Genomic DNA, 16,293 nt, shown 5'->3' on the forward strand with positions numbered 1-16,293 from the left:
AAAGCAGGAAAGCCAATACTTGTCCACATGCATCAGGTAACTACAACCCCCACACAACCTGTTAGTTCAAATACACATTAGGTACTAAATGCTGCATTAACATGTACATGGGCAAGTTAATGGCTCATCAGTTACCCACCATGACACAACAATGGGCTCTCGGACTAAAGGGGGGGAACTCTTCCCTGCGCAAATTTGCGCAGGCTTAGGAATTCTAGTGTTAAGGGAAGCTTCATTTTTGAAACCATACAATCTGTTTTGAGTCAAATGTAACATGAGATCTGGTGCTGGAGCTGTGTGGATTGCAGAGGAGCTGTAAGCTCCTTGACATCTTCTCCTCACTGACAGCTAACAGGAACCAGTAACTTGCAGTCTTTAAACACCTCCCACCATCTCTTGTTCCTCTTCCAGTCTACCTCATTTGCTCTGACTGTTGTGGGAATAATTACATTTCCAGTCTGGCACAATTTAGGAAACTCGTGTAAGAAATCTAAATAAATGATGACCTTCCTTAAAATCCCCCCAGCAGAGTTTCAAGAGTCCCAAACACAGAGCCAACATGAAGGTATGTTTTTTTCTTAAATGGGAACGTCCTTCTGGACAGAAGCTCTTAGGGCATGGGTCAAAGTCGGATCCAGCCCGCTGGGTGATTATATCCCGCCCTCCAGATCATTTTATTTTTTTTTATTATCGGCACAATGTCGTGTTTTCTTTTTGTCCCTTACATCAAACTGTTTTCCTAACAGAAAGGATTCAATACAAATAAACAATTATGCATAATACTGAAATGATCATAAATGGTAAATGGTAAATGGCGTATACTTGTATAGCGCTTTCTACCCTCCTTCGAGGGCCCAAAGCGCTTCACAGTCACAGACCCATTCACCCATTCACGCACACATTCACACACTGGTGGTGGCTCCGCTGCCGAACACTGGCGCCAACCTCCCACCAGAGGCAATTCGGGTTTCAGTGTCTTGCCCAAGGACACTTCGACACATGGGTGGGCAAGGCGGAGTCGAACCAGCTCACTTCTGATCAGGAGTCGACCGCCCTACCACTGCACCACGGCCGCCCCTACATACTCTGTTCATGTTGTGCTCCACGTGTGGTGAACCGCTCCACACCCGCACCTACTTAGTGGAACCTCCCACACCGGTATACTGAGCACTCATACTCAGCACAAAGGAGCCTTCACGCGCAGCTTGCAGAGAAAAAAAGGCTAAAAGCTTAAGAAAGTGATAAAAAAAGAGCACGGCTCCCAAGAAGGAGTCAGAAGGGAAACAGTCGTAAAACTGTGTCATGATCCATGACTGTTGTCACAGTAGATCGGTCAACATTGCCGTAAAGTTGCGATGAAAATGTAAAGCTGCAAAGTGAGCAACAAATCTCGGCATTGATTGAATTTGCATTAATAGTTGCGATCATGAAATCCTGGAGGGATTGACTTATATGAAACTTTTAGATCCAAAGGAGCTGCGGGAATTTCCCAGGAGGGAAATGCAGATGAAGAACACACAGCCAGTCTGCTACACGCACACTTACACACAGCGAGCCTGCATGGAGAAATGTCATCAGCTCTGCATTTTTCTACATTTTGGCACAGTCCAAGACAAACTGATTTTTCAATTTTCTACATGTTGGCGAGATAAATCATTTTTTCAACGATTCATCATATTGTTACATCCTTACCTATTGCATCACATTCTCATTCCCAACATGTCACATTTTGACGTATAAGGACCCCTCCGTGTCAAAATCTACGTTTGGGTGTCTCCAACTCGTTGTTTTTGACATCCAATTAAATCAAGGCTGTCCAACCTGCAGGCCGCAAACCGGTGTCGGTCCAGAACAGGGACATGGACCGCAACGGTCTCCTAACCCTAACCTTAACCTGGTACTGGACAGTCGGTACCGTAGGTGGATCAGTACTGGTTCTGAATGCAGTCCCAGATGCGGACCAGGCTAGGGTTAGGGTACTGGTACCAGCAGCGCACCGAGGTTCGGTCCACGATAAAAAGTTACATTTTTAAAGTTTTAGAAACAATGGGAGTAGAAAAGAATACGTCATGCACCAAATCATATTTGTTTAAAAAAGGGGAGAAGATATTTGCACCTTATCAATGTGTGATTGCATAAACCACACGTGTCAAAGTTAAAAAATTCTGGTTTTAAAGTGTTAAAATGTAGTTTTAGAGTGTTCAATAAATGTTTATCCTGTTCGGCCCATGATAAGGTGTGTTTTGGATTTTGGCCTCTTGTGTGATTGAGTTTGACACCCTGACTTGTAACGACTCGGCATGCAGTCAGCTTTAGTTTTCCATCCTGCATTATTCTGGAAGGTTAAGGGTTAAGGATCGGTCCTGAACAGAACAGCATCAAATGCAGACTAGCTGGTAACAAGGTGATTAAAAATGAGCTTTCATGAGTCCCATCTTGCACACACTAATACACATTCCAGAATACTGTATGTACAGTCAGTCTTTTTAAATATTAGATAATAACAATCTATGCCTGTAAAAGGAACTCTGTTTTTAGAATGCTTTGGTGGTGAAAATGTCCTTGTTCTATAAGCTGAGGAGTATATTAACATTATTAAAGCTTTCAAATGAGGTTTTGTTTCCATCCACCTATTGGCCTATCATTATCCAGACTAACTGACACTCCAGCAGTAGATTTTAAGGGAGGAGGAGGTTTTATATGAGCTAAAGAATCAATATTTTTCTGTGCAATTTTAAATATATTTTGTAGTTTTTATATATTAACTGATTATTTAATAAATACAATCATATTCACCTATATGATCATTTCTCTCTCTAATGTCATGAGTTACCATCTGTAAAGTGATCTGGGAGCATTGTAGTGATCAAATTCCTCCTTATTTCAAGAGAAAACCTGAACTACTACTGAGTCATTCACGGTGGAGAGGTCCTCACTCAGTGAATGTTCACAGGTTTTTACATGCTACAACATTTTAGAGACACAGTGAAACTCTTTAGTGTCTCAGAACCTGCTGAGCCTGAAAACTACAGTTTGCATTCTTCACTCTGTTTTAAAACACCATAAAACAGAGAGGCTGGCCCTGCCAGCAGTTACAGCTCAAATGGAAGTGCTGAGAGCTGAATGTGGATGCATGGGCTGCTATAGCTCACAAATGAAAACAAACGAGAGCGAAAGAGCAGCACGTTCTGAGCAGTGGATACATGAACAACTGTGGGGATTCAGTCTGAAAGTGGGAACTGATACTATTTATGTGGGCTGAGTTTTAGACACCAGTAACTGAAAAAGCTGTTGTTGCCCTTCAATGGGGAATCACTCATTATTCAAATAATATGACTAATGTCTGCCTCCACTTTCTAGCCATGAAAAGGCTCATTACTAAATATAAAATCCCCTCAGTTGACACTATTTTATATCACTCTACTTTAGTCATAAACAATAACTTAATACGTTTGTTTTTTTGTTTCTATTGTTGTGGACTAAAATTACAGTCATTGATGTTTTAATCAATAGTTTACAGTCATTGATGTGACAGTCATCAGGGGGGACAGTGAGTGGTGTTATAGTCACAAGTGTTATAGTCATCTGTGTTAAAATCATTGATATTACAGTCATCGATGTTACAGTTATCAGTGTTATAATCAAAAGTGTTACAGTCAATAGTGTTCCATTCATCTGTATTTCAGGCATCAGTGTTACAGTCACTGATGGGAGGTTACAGTCAGCAGTTGCTTTAGTCATCAATGATTAAGTTATGATTGTTCTAGTTATTGTTGTTCTAGTCTCAGTGTGACAGTCATCAGTCATTTCCAGCCTGAAGAAGGCAAACAACCTTCACCAGACTGGACAAACAGAAACGATCCTTCACCATAAGCCAAGCTTATTTAGATAGACAAGTCTGTCCTTCAACAATAGCATAGTGGTCAACAGACCATTGGTCGAGGGTTTTCAGATAATACCCCATACCCAGGATGCAATAATAGTGCAGCTGTGCGTGGGGGCCATCATGATCTAGGATTAGATTATCTATAAAGGAAAGGTTTGGTTAGAATTCACAAAGGCCCACAAACCAGATGAGCTAAATTACTTTAACTTTGAGTGAAAATCTTTACTAAAGAATAGTGTTTACATTTAAATATCTATTATTTACAGCACACATTTAAAAAAATGCATGAAATGAAACAACTCCAGCTGTAAGTCTGTTTAATCAGAAGCATTTCATGTGGGCGTGGCCATCTGCACTTTTTCACGGCGTGCTTGTTTATATATAGGAAGACAAGTAGAAATTCAGAAAAAAATTAATGTTAAATAAAGAAAAAAATATGCACTTAAGTAAATACAAATATACATGTAGGAATACAGAAATGTTTTTGATATTTACGTTTGTACTTCTCAACGAACAGTTTTAAAAGCTGCACCAAAGACTTTCTGTGTCCTCCTTTTAGGGCTGCCACGATATGTCAACTAATCAACTATTAAAATAGTCGAAGACTAATTTAATAGTGGATTAGTCCTTACTTTATATTCAGTCAGAGTGTGGTTGAACAGTTGAACAAAGTTGTGAGCGTTCAGCACCAAAAAATTCACTTTTTCTATATTTGAGTCAATGAGACCAAAACTTTATCTTTAGTGAAAATAGTTCCTCGTTTCAGATGTCATTTAATTGTGTTATTGTTTAGTAATCTCACACCGTAGTGATTCTCTCTCTGTACGTTTTTCAGCACGTGAAAACTCAATCACACTTTTAGAGATTTGAACAATCTTAGCATCAAATCGTTTAGCTCGTTCAGGACATTACTGCTTGTATTTGTGATATTCATAAACTTTATCGTTTTTTACATGTAGAGCAAAATAAGTAAGAAGTAAGAAATGAATGAGAAAGTCCCAAATTTCAAAATTGTAAATGTATTCATGGGCTATGTGTAATACTTCATAGTATTTTTTTTAATTGGAGTTTACTAAATATTTTAGCAACATGCTAAAGTTTTTGGCTAATGTGTTGTCTACTGAGGTTTTTATAGATTAACTTAGAGTTTAGCTTAATTTGAGCAACATGCTAACATTTCTGACTAATTTAGTTTACTGAGGTTTTATAGGCTAATTTGGAGTTTAGCTCATATTTGAGCAACACTCTAAATATTTTTGCTAAATTGGCTTATGTTAGGGGATTTTAAGCAATTTTACTAAAAAATTGTCTGAAATTTAGGTCAACTCTTTCATAGTTCTTTAATGAAATTTCCAGGTTTTTTTTTTAGCAAATGTAACATTTTGCTAAGAGGAATACCAAAGTGTTTGACTGAAAGAATGTACTTTAATCTGATTTGGTGTTTGGACCTCTCCCTAATGCATTTCTGGTATAACCTGTTTCCTCCTCATTCCCTGAATGACAGACCAAGAGCTGCTGGTGGTTTTCTGTCAGGGATTTGAGTGGAGCTGGTGTCAGTTGTTGAGGAAGCTGGGAGGACGTATGAATAGGAGTCTGTTACCGGGTACCTTCATCTGGAGCACCACAGATTGATGCTGAGCAGCGTGGACAGACCTTCCCTGACACGACTCTTGCTGATTCAAAAGTTAAACACAAACACAGACTTTTTCCAGATCCATTGCATCATCTAACAAGGAAAGCTGAGTAAATTCTGATTATAAATGTAACATTTAATTCAAATACATTTCATTGCCATGAAACCATTAGTTTATTTTCACATCTATTATTGCAATGTTCACATTAGCATTCAGTTGATAGCCAGAAGAGACATTTCTAAACTGCTTTGAAAATGTCAACATCAACTTTGTTAATAAAGCTTTAAGACTAAAATGATAAACGTGGAGCCAGTTAAGACCAAAATAAAGCAAGTCCAATATGAAGACTTTAAACAGGTGTTCTGACTGAACATTAACTTGGTGTCTGGGGTTTCCAGCTCATCAGCCCGACACTTCAGGCAGGAATCACGGCTCCTCTCCCTCTCTCATCCTCAACAACCAATCAGGCTTACGCAGCAGGTCCAGAAAAAATGGCTTTTCCAAAGGACCTGCAATTTAAAAAAGAAGATTACATTAAAATACTAACTAATGAACATATTCCACATAAATCTCTGAAATCTGTCCTAGTGATCTGTCTGTATTCTATATTCCATGGTGAAATTACTTTAGTCTGCGTTGTATTCCCTTGTAGATCTGCCCACTGTTCTTCTGGAAAAAAAACTAAAAACTTGACCTGGAGGGGAAAACGTTTACAGATTTGAACTCAACAAGGTATTTTAAATATTATTGGAGCTCATCACTTTAAGTGTCAGTTTATGTATATGGTGTTTTTACACCAGATGCCCTTCCTTTGCAAGGCCCAGGGGAACCAAGCAGTAGCATCAAGGGTCTACAGACCTCCACCGGCCCATTGAGACATCCAGCCGCTATTACTATCTTTGGTTAATATTTGGGATTAGAAGAATAAGGGATTTATAGCTGGGTAAACTCTGGCTCTCCTCCCCTAAGCACTGGCTTTTGCTGTGATTGGTAACATTTTGATAGGAACGATTGTGAATTTAAAATGATATGGAATTCTAATCAGAGGTAAATACATTAGTCAATTGGTAAACAGGACGCCATCTCCCCCCAAACATGGTCTAGTTTTATTTTGAAGATTATCCCGGTATTGTATTGTGTAACGTGTTCACTGTTTCCTGTCTCCGCGCGATCACTGATGTGACTTGCTGTGAAGGCCGGGAAAATACACTGACTTATATGGAGGGTTTTGTGAAATCCATCCATCCATCTTCTTGTCCGCTTCTTCCCTTTCGGGGTCGCGGGGTGCTGGAGCCTATCCCAGCTACTGATGGGTGAAGGCGGGGTTCACCCTGGACAGGTCGCCAGTCTGTCACAGGGCCTCAATCACACACACATTCACTCTCACATTCACACCTAGGGGCAATTTAGAGTCACCAATTAACCTATGAAGCATGTTTTTGGACGGTGGGAGGAAGCCGGAGTCCCCGGTGAAAACCCACGCATGCACGGGGAGAACATGCAAACTCCACACAGAAAGGTCCCAGCCGGGATTCGAACCAGGGCCTTCTCGCTGTGAGGCAAGAGCGCTAACCACTGCGCCACCGTGCAGCCCCTGGTTTTGTGAAATATTATCCAAATATTTAGTTTAATTGGTGGACTAGTTGGACCATAACTCACAAAATCAAGTGGCTTCACTGTCACGTCTCTGTACGTCCCCGTGGAGCTGCAGCTTCTCTCCCTGTCGCTCCTTCGCTCTCTGGCGGCTCTGTGCCCGCTCAAGCCCCGCCCCCTCCCGTTTCTCCCGGTGTTTAGGCTACCGGGAAATTAGTGCGATAAACACCGTGGGGGGATTCTATTTACTCTAGAATCGTTATTGCATCTTTAAAACATGGTCAGTTTCAGCACATTTTCTGTTTACATTTCCTCTTTACTTTGTTACATTTAAAGACCGTGTGAGCTGTTGCATTTTCAGAAAACCCTTCAGCAGTTAAAGTCCATTGCGTCCCAATTTTCATCAAAAAGCCTTCACACCAGCATTATTACAGGTAATGCAACTTTTCTAGTTTAATCGTGTTTTAATACCAGAATATAAAGAAAGACAGAGGCTGCATGATTCAATAAGTTTAATAACCTATCTTCTTCGTTTTCTTTATTTTTAGTTAGTTTAAAGCTAATGATGGTTAAGATGTGTGCTTTATGTACTGTTTGCACACGACCCGATTAGTCGACTTATCATAAAAAATAATCGTGATTAGTCAACCATTAAGATAATTTTTCGTGGCAGCATCACCTCCTTTTAGATGCTGCTGTGGCGTTTTGTCTCCATGTTTGCTGAGGTTTTATGAAACTTAAGTTATTTCTTGACCAACATTTTACATGATTAAGGTTTTATTTGTGAATACCAGTTTACCATCTAGAGGTCCCTCTGCCCAAGACAGACTGTGTTCTGGTGCAGCAGCAGTGGGTGGGGTTCTTCCTTACTGCCATTCCTCACCTTCCCAAACACACCAGCATTCCCGGTGTTTGTTTGCAGCTAGTGCACTTTGTCTGTCCAACTCCATCCATACATGTTTGTTATTTTAGTACTGTGAGTAAAACGCGTTGCAATTGCAACTTTTTATCTTCAGCAGCTACAAAGTGATTTAAACTGAAAGAAATGTTGGAAGATTTTGTCAGCATGAAGTCGTGTCATTGCATCATGCAATGTATCCGTTCAAAAACAACCAAATGATCGGCGATGGATTGGTTTGATAAAAAATATGTTCATATTGCTGCAGTGTAGAACGTGGGTGGTCTCTGCTCTTTTGTTTGTGAAGCTCTACTTTTATGACAGCTAATATTTTCTGTGTGAGGAGCAACAGTTGCTGAGATCCAACTCTGCAAAACCCAGTGCCCAGAGGAAAACCCCAACTTCCTGTTTGGCGTATCCTGTTGACAGCTGGTCAAGAGAGGAGACCGAGTCGTCTGGCACATGTGTCTCCACCTTACTGTGAGAGACAGAAAGTAAAAAAAGACTTCAAGAAATCGTACTGTTTGAGTTTCAACACAGTATTTGATAGTTAAGTAATGCTTAATTATACATTAACTAATATTAGTAAAACGTACCTTATGATAAAGTGTAACCAAATTGTGTTCTATAATGGTTGTTTATGACAAAAGTTCCCCCTAATACTATAATGTGGGGGTCTCAAACTCAATCACACAGGGGCCAAAATCCAAAACACACCTTAGGTCGCAGGCTGAACAGGATAAACATTTATTGAACACTAAAACTACATTTTAAAACTTTAAAACTGTAACTTTTTAACGTATTTATGAACTAGATATATAGCATTAGCTGTGATAATGCTAGTGTGAATGCTGTAAGCTGAATTTGGCTGCTGAAGATGCTGTAATTGATAGCTATAATCACTGAAGCTGATAGCTGAAAACACTGAAGCTGATAGTTAAAAACACTGAAGCTGATAGCTAAAAACACTGAAGCTGATAGTTAAAAACACTGAAGCTGATAGTTAAAAACACTGAAGCTGATAGCTCAAAACACTGAAGCTGATAGTTAAAAACACTGAAGCTGATAGCCAGCTAAAATATAAGCTAAATGCCAAAACAGCCCAAAAAAAAAACTAAGAAAAAACTTTAGGATAGCCAAAACAGCAAGCATGTAGCCGAAAAATAGCTGAACTTCAAAATAGCCTAAAAAAATTAAAAAAGCCTAAATTTGCTAAAATGGCAAGTAGCTGAAATATTAGCTAAACTCCAAAAAAGCCTAAAAAACGTAATAAATGCCAAAATGGTCCAAAAAGCTAGTAGAATGCCATCATAACTTTCAACTTTACTACACTTACAACTTCACTACTTACAAATGGGAACTAAACCAATAAACTTGATACTTGATACTTGAAACTCTGACTCCATATACAATACCGGGATAATCTTCAAAATAATACTAGAGCATGTTTGGGGGGAGATGGCGTCCTGTTTACCAATTGACTAATGTATTTACCTCACTCCAGGTCTGTTGGTTATTTATGAAGTTGTTTGTTTGTTATATTTTCTGATTAGAATTCCATATCATTTTAATTTCACAATCGTTAGGGGAGGAGAGCCAGAGTTTACCCAGCTGTAAATCCCTTATTCTTCTAATCCCAAATATTAACCAAAGATAGTAATAGCAGCTGGATGTCTCAGTGGGCCGGTGAAGGTCTGTAGACCCTTGATGCTACTGCTTGGTTCCCCTGGGCCTTGCAAAGGAAGGGCATCTGGTGTAAAAACACCATATACATAAACTGACACTTAAAGTGATGAGCTCCAATAATATTTAAAATACCTTGTTGAGTTCAAAACTGTAATGTGTGTTTTTTCTTTTTAGACAATTTTGTAGTTTAGCTAATATTTTAGCAACATGCTAGCTGTTTTGGCTAATTCAGTATTTTTTCAGTTTTTTAGGCTATTTCTGAGTTTAGCTTGTATTTTAGCTGCATGCTAGCTATTTTAGCTAATTTAAGAAAAATTTTAGGCTATTTTGTAGTTTAACCAATATTTCAGCTACATTCTAGGTTTTTTGGCTAACTTTGGGTTTTTTCATTTTTTGTAGGCTAATTTGGCATTTAGCTAATATTTTAGCAGGCTATCAGCTTCAGTGATTTCAGGTATCAGCTTCAGTGTTTTCAGCTATCAATTTCAGCATCTTCAGCAACCAAATTCATCTTACAGCATTCACACTAGCATTATCGCAGGTAATGATATACAGTATATCCAGTTTTTAGTTAGTTTGAAGCTAGTGATGGTTAAGATCTGTGCTTTACATTCAGTTTGCGCATGACCCAATTAGTCGACTAATTGGAAAAATAATCGATGAGTAGTCGATTACTGAAATAATTGTTTGTGCCAGCCCTGCTGTGTGGTGTAACTGTGGTCTAGTGATGTAAAAGTGGGCAAAGAAAATGTTCCTATCCTCTACCAGTGCGATGTCACCTTCAGTAGGTACAAAGTTAGTCCTGTAGGTGGTGAAGTTCTGGACTGGACTGACTGCCTTGATTGGAGAGAGTTTTTTCAACCATGTTTCTTTTGACCTCTAAGAATGCTGTAACCTTCGTCTTTTCTCATTAAAACTGCAAATCTTGCATTTTCTAACTTACTGAAAAATTATTCTAAATAATCCATGAGCATTTTTAAACAGACCCTGTCTAAATCATTTTTTAAATTGTAATAATTTACTGTTTTAATAATGTATGAATCAATAATATGTGTCATATTTGTTTTATACAAACGATAAAAGTGGCTTCAAACATGCTCCAACTAATAAATAAACTAAATTTTAAAAATAGCATAAATTTATTTTAGAAGATTATAAGCATTTATTAATCTTTATAAAGTCTTAAAAATTAGTAACAAGCTAAAGAAAAACTGCTAAATCGTTTAACAGTTTTCAATGGCAGTTATCCAGCATGGTCAAAGTTTTATTAAGCTGCCGAGTGAGTATTGCAAAAGCCCGATACAAGTTTTAACATGTTAAGTATGAATCACCGTGGTCTAAAAACATTTTTTGGTTTCAGCATTTCCCAGAACAAGATATTTCATCATCAGAGCTGCTCGAAATGCCCCGGGCTGTTAATGTTTGCAAGTGGAGGGAGTGGCGTATTTTATTTAAACTTCCTGTGAACGATAACGAACTCTCGACGCGCCAATGTGCCGTGGAGTCCAGCAGGTACCTGTTGGATGCTAAGACATGCATTCCTCTCATCATACTGATTTACAACTCAGACACAGATGAGTGAAACTGGAAGGTTGTGATGTCACATGTCAAAGCTGGATCATAGACCGTACATAGAGGGAACTGGACTGATCATCCCCTCCCCCCTGGCGGTCCAACAGGAAGTACCCACTGGTCCCAGAAACCCCAAATCCCATAGAGTTCTATAGAGAAATAAACAGCTGTTACTCAGTCATTCTGTTAATCAGAATAACCATTCTTGCTCTGCTGTCTCTTTTTAACATGTTCTTGCTAAACCTAATTTTTTTTTATGATTTATTTTCTTTATTGCAAATTATTCAAGTTATAAACTATCTAATCAGACGCCTCAATTAGAGCATGTGGTGCCCGCTGCCACCACCTGCTCTAATTTAGGCGCCTGATTGGCTGGTTTATAACTTGATTAATATGCGATAAAAAACAAAAACATTAAGTTTGGCAATTACAGAGAAAACCTAGTCTCTAGGCACAGTCAGGGGCCGGAGGGGATCTGGTTTGGGGACCACAGGATTTCCTCTCTGCTCTTTGCAGATGATGTTGTTCTGTTGGCTCCATCGAACCAGGACCTCCAGTATGTATTGGAGCGGTTTGCAGCCAAGTGTGAAGCAACTGGGATGAGGGTCAGCACCGCTAAGTCTGAGGCCATGGTTCTCGACCGGAGAAAGGTGGTTTGTCCTCTCTCGGTGGGTGGAGTGCTCCTGCCTCAGGTGGAGGAGTTTAAATATCTTGGGGTCTTGTTCACGAGTGATGGAAGATCGGAGCGTGAGATCGACAGGCGGATTGGATCGGCGTCCACCATCTTACGGTCCCTGCACCGGTCCGTTGTGGTGAAAAGAGAGCTGAGCCAGAAAGCAAAGCTCTCGATTTACCGGTCGATCTTCGTTCCAGTACTCACCTATGGTCATGAGCTCTGGGTCTTGACCGAAAGAACAAGATCCCGACTACAAGCGTCTGAAATGAGTTTCCTCCGGAGGGTGGCTGGACGCTCCCTTAGAGATAGGGTGAGGAGCTCGGTCACCTGGAGAGAGCTCGGAGTAGAGCCGCTTCTCGTCTGCATTGAGAGTCTGTCTGTTTTTAAGCTGGTGTTTGCAAATGTTCATCCTGAAGTATCCTCTGGAGCTTCCTCCAAACACTTCCACACAAACACAGAGAAAAACCCTTGTATCTATCCATGTTTGTATACATGCATCTGTGTCTGCGATTAAAACTGTAAATTGTTAGGACTGAAGGAGGAAAAGTGCATAATATCGCCAATGAATAATGTAGTGGAGGGATTTATATGTGTGCATGCATGAGTGTATTTACACAAGGCTAGCTCTGTGTGAAGGATGACTGCAGAACTTATGAAGCTGTTTATTTAAGGACAGATGTTGAGGAAAGAGGAAAACATTGTGTGAATCAACTGACCTGCATGAAGACTTGAACCTGATCTTCAATAATCTCTGAGAGCCTGACGGAGAAACACTCTCTTGAAAAAATGTGCATTATGTTCAGCAACAGAGACAGGATGTGACAGACAGACATTTTTAAAAGACACCTTTTATGACACAGAAGTTCACTTTACATTTAACCTTTTAACTTCCAGAGCTCCAGAATTTATGTTCTTTCTGTAACTTTTCAATTGTTAACGAGATAATTCCAGTAGATTCTGAAGGAGAAAAGCGGCTCGTCGTTTAAAAGTTAATCGTGTTAGCTTTTAAAACCTTAAAGTATGTTAAAAGATTTTGTGTTTAAGCATCACCGGCGATGTTGATACACTAGGTCAGGGGTCGGCAACCCAAAGTGTCGAAAGAGCCACTTTGGACCAATACAATAAAAACCAAATGTGTCTGGAGCCGCATTGATTGAATCAGCTTTTAAAAGTCGTACACTGGTAGTAACACATGGAGAATGTATCGAATAAACGATTATTTCTCCTGCTGCGTGTCCTCGTGTCTTATAAGCTACATTTCTGGCCTCATGACAAGTTGGTGAGACAATGCAGCGTCAAATTATCTGACAAAAGCCGAATAGGCTCATGATGAACATTTGAACTTTTTTTTTGACATCCCTCAATGACACAACGAGAGGGGGTCCTGATCAGTCTCTCCCTCATTCTCACTCCAGGTGCAGGAATAATTCAAACATAACAGGACAAAATCACAAATGTTCAACAAATGTTCAACAGTCAGACAACAAAACACGTTGACGAAAACCCAAACTTAAATCCAATTTCAGTCAGACAGGCAAAAGAATGGGTAACCCACAATTCCTTGCGCTGCCAGACCGACAGCAAGCCCAGCGCGTGTCTGCGACCATCACTACAATATGAATGAATTACCGTTTGTTTCATTGCTTTGATGAAATTAAAGAAATACGATTTTTGATGTCATTTTTATTTAGAGGATTTGAAAAAAAAAAAGACAAAAATGTAACGTGCACCTTTAAGGTGCTTCCACACTGGCCGCGTCAATCAATCAAGTGAACACTTTCAATGAAGAGTCAATATAAACGCGTGCACACCTAAATTCCTGCCCTCCAAGTCTGGAGCGCGCGTGAGTCTTATAGTCAGACATTTAAAAGGACAGAGTTGTGAAAACAAAAGTCTTCAGAAAGATTTGGGGGATTTTCAACACTTTTACTTTAGGTTCTCCCTGTTGTAGATGCAGATGAGCGCTAATGAACAGTAAAAATACAATCGAAGGAGAGTCTCCTCCCCGCCACGCACCGCACGCGGCCGGTGTGTGAGACCTGCACATCGCCGCGCTCAGCAGGTGGTATCCACACCGGAGCAGCGCGGTCACGCACGCAGTGGCGGGGAGGAGATTCTTCTTCTATTCTTCTTCTACTGTTCATTAGCGCTCATCTCATCTTGGTGTCATATTAACCTGACCGGACACAAACCGTAATGATTCATTTCTCCTTCGTGATCACGTTTGGTACTTCTGTGCTTTGAAGCAGACTCCGCCCACAAGCAGCTCCCGCGCTGAATCTTCAATCCGGTTCAAGATTTCCACGCACAGTTACAGGTCTGAGCTGCCGCGACTGTGCGTGGAAATCTTGAACCGGATTGAAGATTCAGCGCGCTCAATGCGTGCCGATTTGTACGTGGAGCTCGTGACCCGACTTCAAAACCCGCGTAGCAACGTGCGCTCACGTGCGCTCCAGACGCACGGGCAGGAATTCTGCTGTGCGCTGACTCAGACGGCGTGGAAGCATCTACACTCCTCTCACAACAACTGGAAAACGTAAAGGATGTTTGTGTCATGTTTGTCCTCCTACAGAAATCGTATTAAAACAAAAATATTGTGGCAGCCTGACTGTTAATTTAGAAATAGTTCCTTGTTAGTGGGTGGAGTTAGTGTCTGTTCTTGTGTTGCATTATGGGACTTGAGTGTTTTACCGGCACCATGAGTGAGAGTGGTGTGTGTATGAGTCAGGGTCCTCACAGTGTCTGCTGTTCTGTGGTTCGGAACTGCTAAAAAAAATGGAAGTCAAGAAGTTGACACCAGCAGGTCTCCATGGCCTGCGTGTGCGCTTCTTACTCCAACCGAGAAGAATCGTACAGTGTCTGGGACACAAGTGATGTCTGGATTAAATCTGCCAGTCATCTGTGGCTCTGCTCCCACCCAAATCGCTACAATATATGTCCTTCCAACATTTTAAATTATTATCAAAACATTTCTGAAAAAGCGCCACTGAGCCGCATGCCGGAGCCGCATGCGGCTCCGGAGCCGCAGGTTGCCGACCCCCGCACTAGGTTCTGGATAGATTTGGTGCACTAGGTTCTGGATAGATTTGGTGCGTACGGTAACATTTGATCAATTAGTGAGAAAGGCAATTGCCGTTTTCTTTTTCTTTTATTTACTTATTTGTTCTTTTTCCCTTCTTTGTTCTCAGTAGTCTAACACTGCTGGGTTTTGTTATTTTAGTTTGGATCTTGGTAGTCTTGATTTGCTGGCTTTGTTTATTTGTTTTCTGTATGTAGTTTAGGTTAGGAGCTATGTCAAAGGTTGGCTGGTTCTCTAGTATAGAAGCATATCAAGTCTTTCTTTACTCTTTTCTGACTTTCTTTTCTTTCTGACCCAGATGAGGGGTCGGCAGATGGCAGCGCCGACTACCAAGACCGAAGTTCAGGGATGGAGGTACGTCTGCAGGCGCAGGAGGATGAGATCACGCTGCTGAAATCCTCCCTGGCTGATGCCCTGCGCAGGATCCGCATTCACGATCAGCTGCTCCCGTTGCTGAAGCAGCAGCTAATAGCAGGTGGGTGCTTTGACATTTGGCCTTGGGTCTTACGTTCTGTTCTTGGAAAATGAAAGGACACCACCGGGAAAAAACCCAATAATGGATCATCCACTTTGAACTCCTTAGTGAACCCCGGTGCTGCCAGGGTGCTGAACCAGGTGTGCTGCTCAGATGGTTGCAGCAGCAGGAGGTTCTCCGGTGTTGATGGGATTCCTCACTCTGCTGCCACTCCAAGGTGATCTGAACTCAAGTCTCCAAGCTTTGCTGCTGTGTACCTCACCTGAACAGGATGTAACGGATCAATCTGTTTCACATTAACTTTGCAGCAAGATTAGATGGTGTCAACCGTTTTCTGTATTAAAAAAAAGTTCAAAGCCTTTATCTACGTTAGTGTTAACACAACAATTCTTAACCCAAAAAACAGATACGGTTAATGCTAAAATCTCTAACCGTGAGTCAGGGCCGGCCCTGGGCAGCATGGCGCCCAAGACAAACCAGGATTTCAGTCCCACAAGGGGCCAAAATCCAAAAATCACCTTAGGTTGCGGGCTGAACAGGATAAACATTTAATGAACACTTTAGAACTACATTTTGAAAACCTAAAAAATCTAACTTTTTAACGCTGACCGAACCTTGGGACCCGGCCGGTACCTGGTAAAACGTCCGGAACCAGTACTGATCCGCGTCCGGTACCGACTGTCTGGTATCAGGTTAAAGGGTAACCAAACCAGGAAGTTGGGGGCTGACTCCACCCACTGCCGAAATTTGAATATCCAGTCAGAGGGGCGGGGCTTGGAGGCAGGACTGTTATC

The 16,293-nt window shown here is 40.9% G+C and overlaps 1 protein-coding gene across 3 annotated transcripts in view; it reads left to right on the forward strand.

Annotated features, from left to right (window-relative positions):
• Window positions 1–16,293, forward strand: part of eml3 (EMAP like 3) — a 59,586-nt gene that overhangs the window by 15,131 nt on the left and 28,162 nt on the right. For all 3 annotated transcript variants that reach the window (XM_036216886.1, XM_024287998.2, XM_024287999.2), the window contains 2 exons: window positions 15,323–15,499; window positions 15,608–15,716. In XM_036216886.1, the coding sequence (XP_036072779.1) occupies window positions 15,323–15,499; window positions 15,608–15,716 (286 nt within the window). The remainder of the gene's footprint in view (window positions 1–15,322; window positions 15,500–15,607; window positions 15,717–16,293) is intronic.

The sequence above is a fragment of the Oryzias melastigma genome, linkage group LG18 (assembly GCF_002922805.2).
Source record: "Oryzias melastigma strain HK-1 linkage group LG18, ASM292280v2, whole genome shotgun sequence".
NCBI classification, from domain to species: Eukaryota; Metazoa; Chordata; class Actinopteri; order Beloniformes; family Adrianichthyidae; genus Oryzias; species Oryzias melastigma.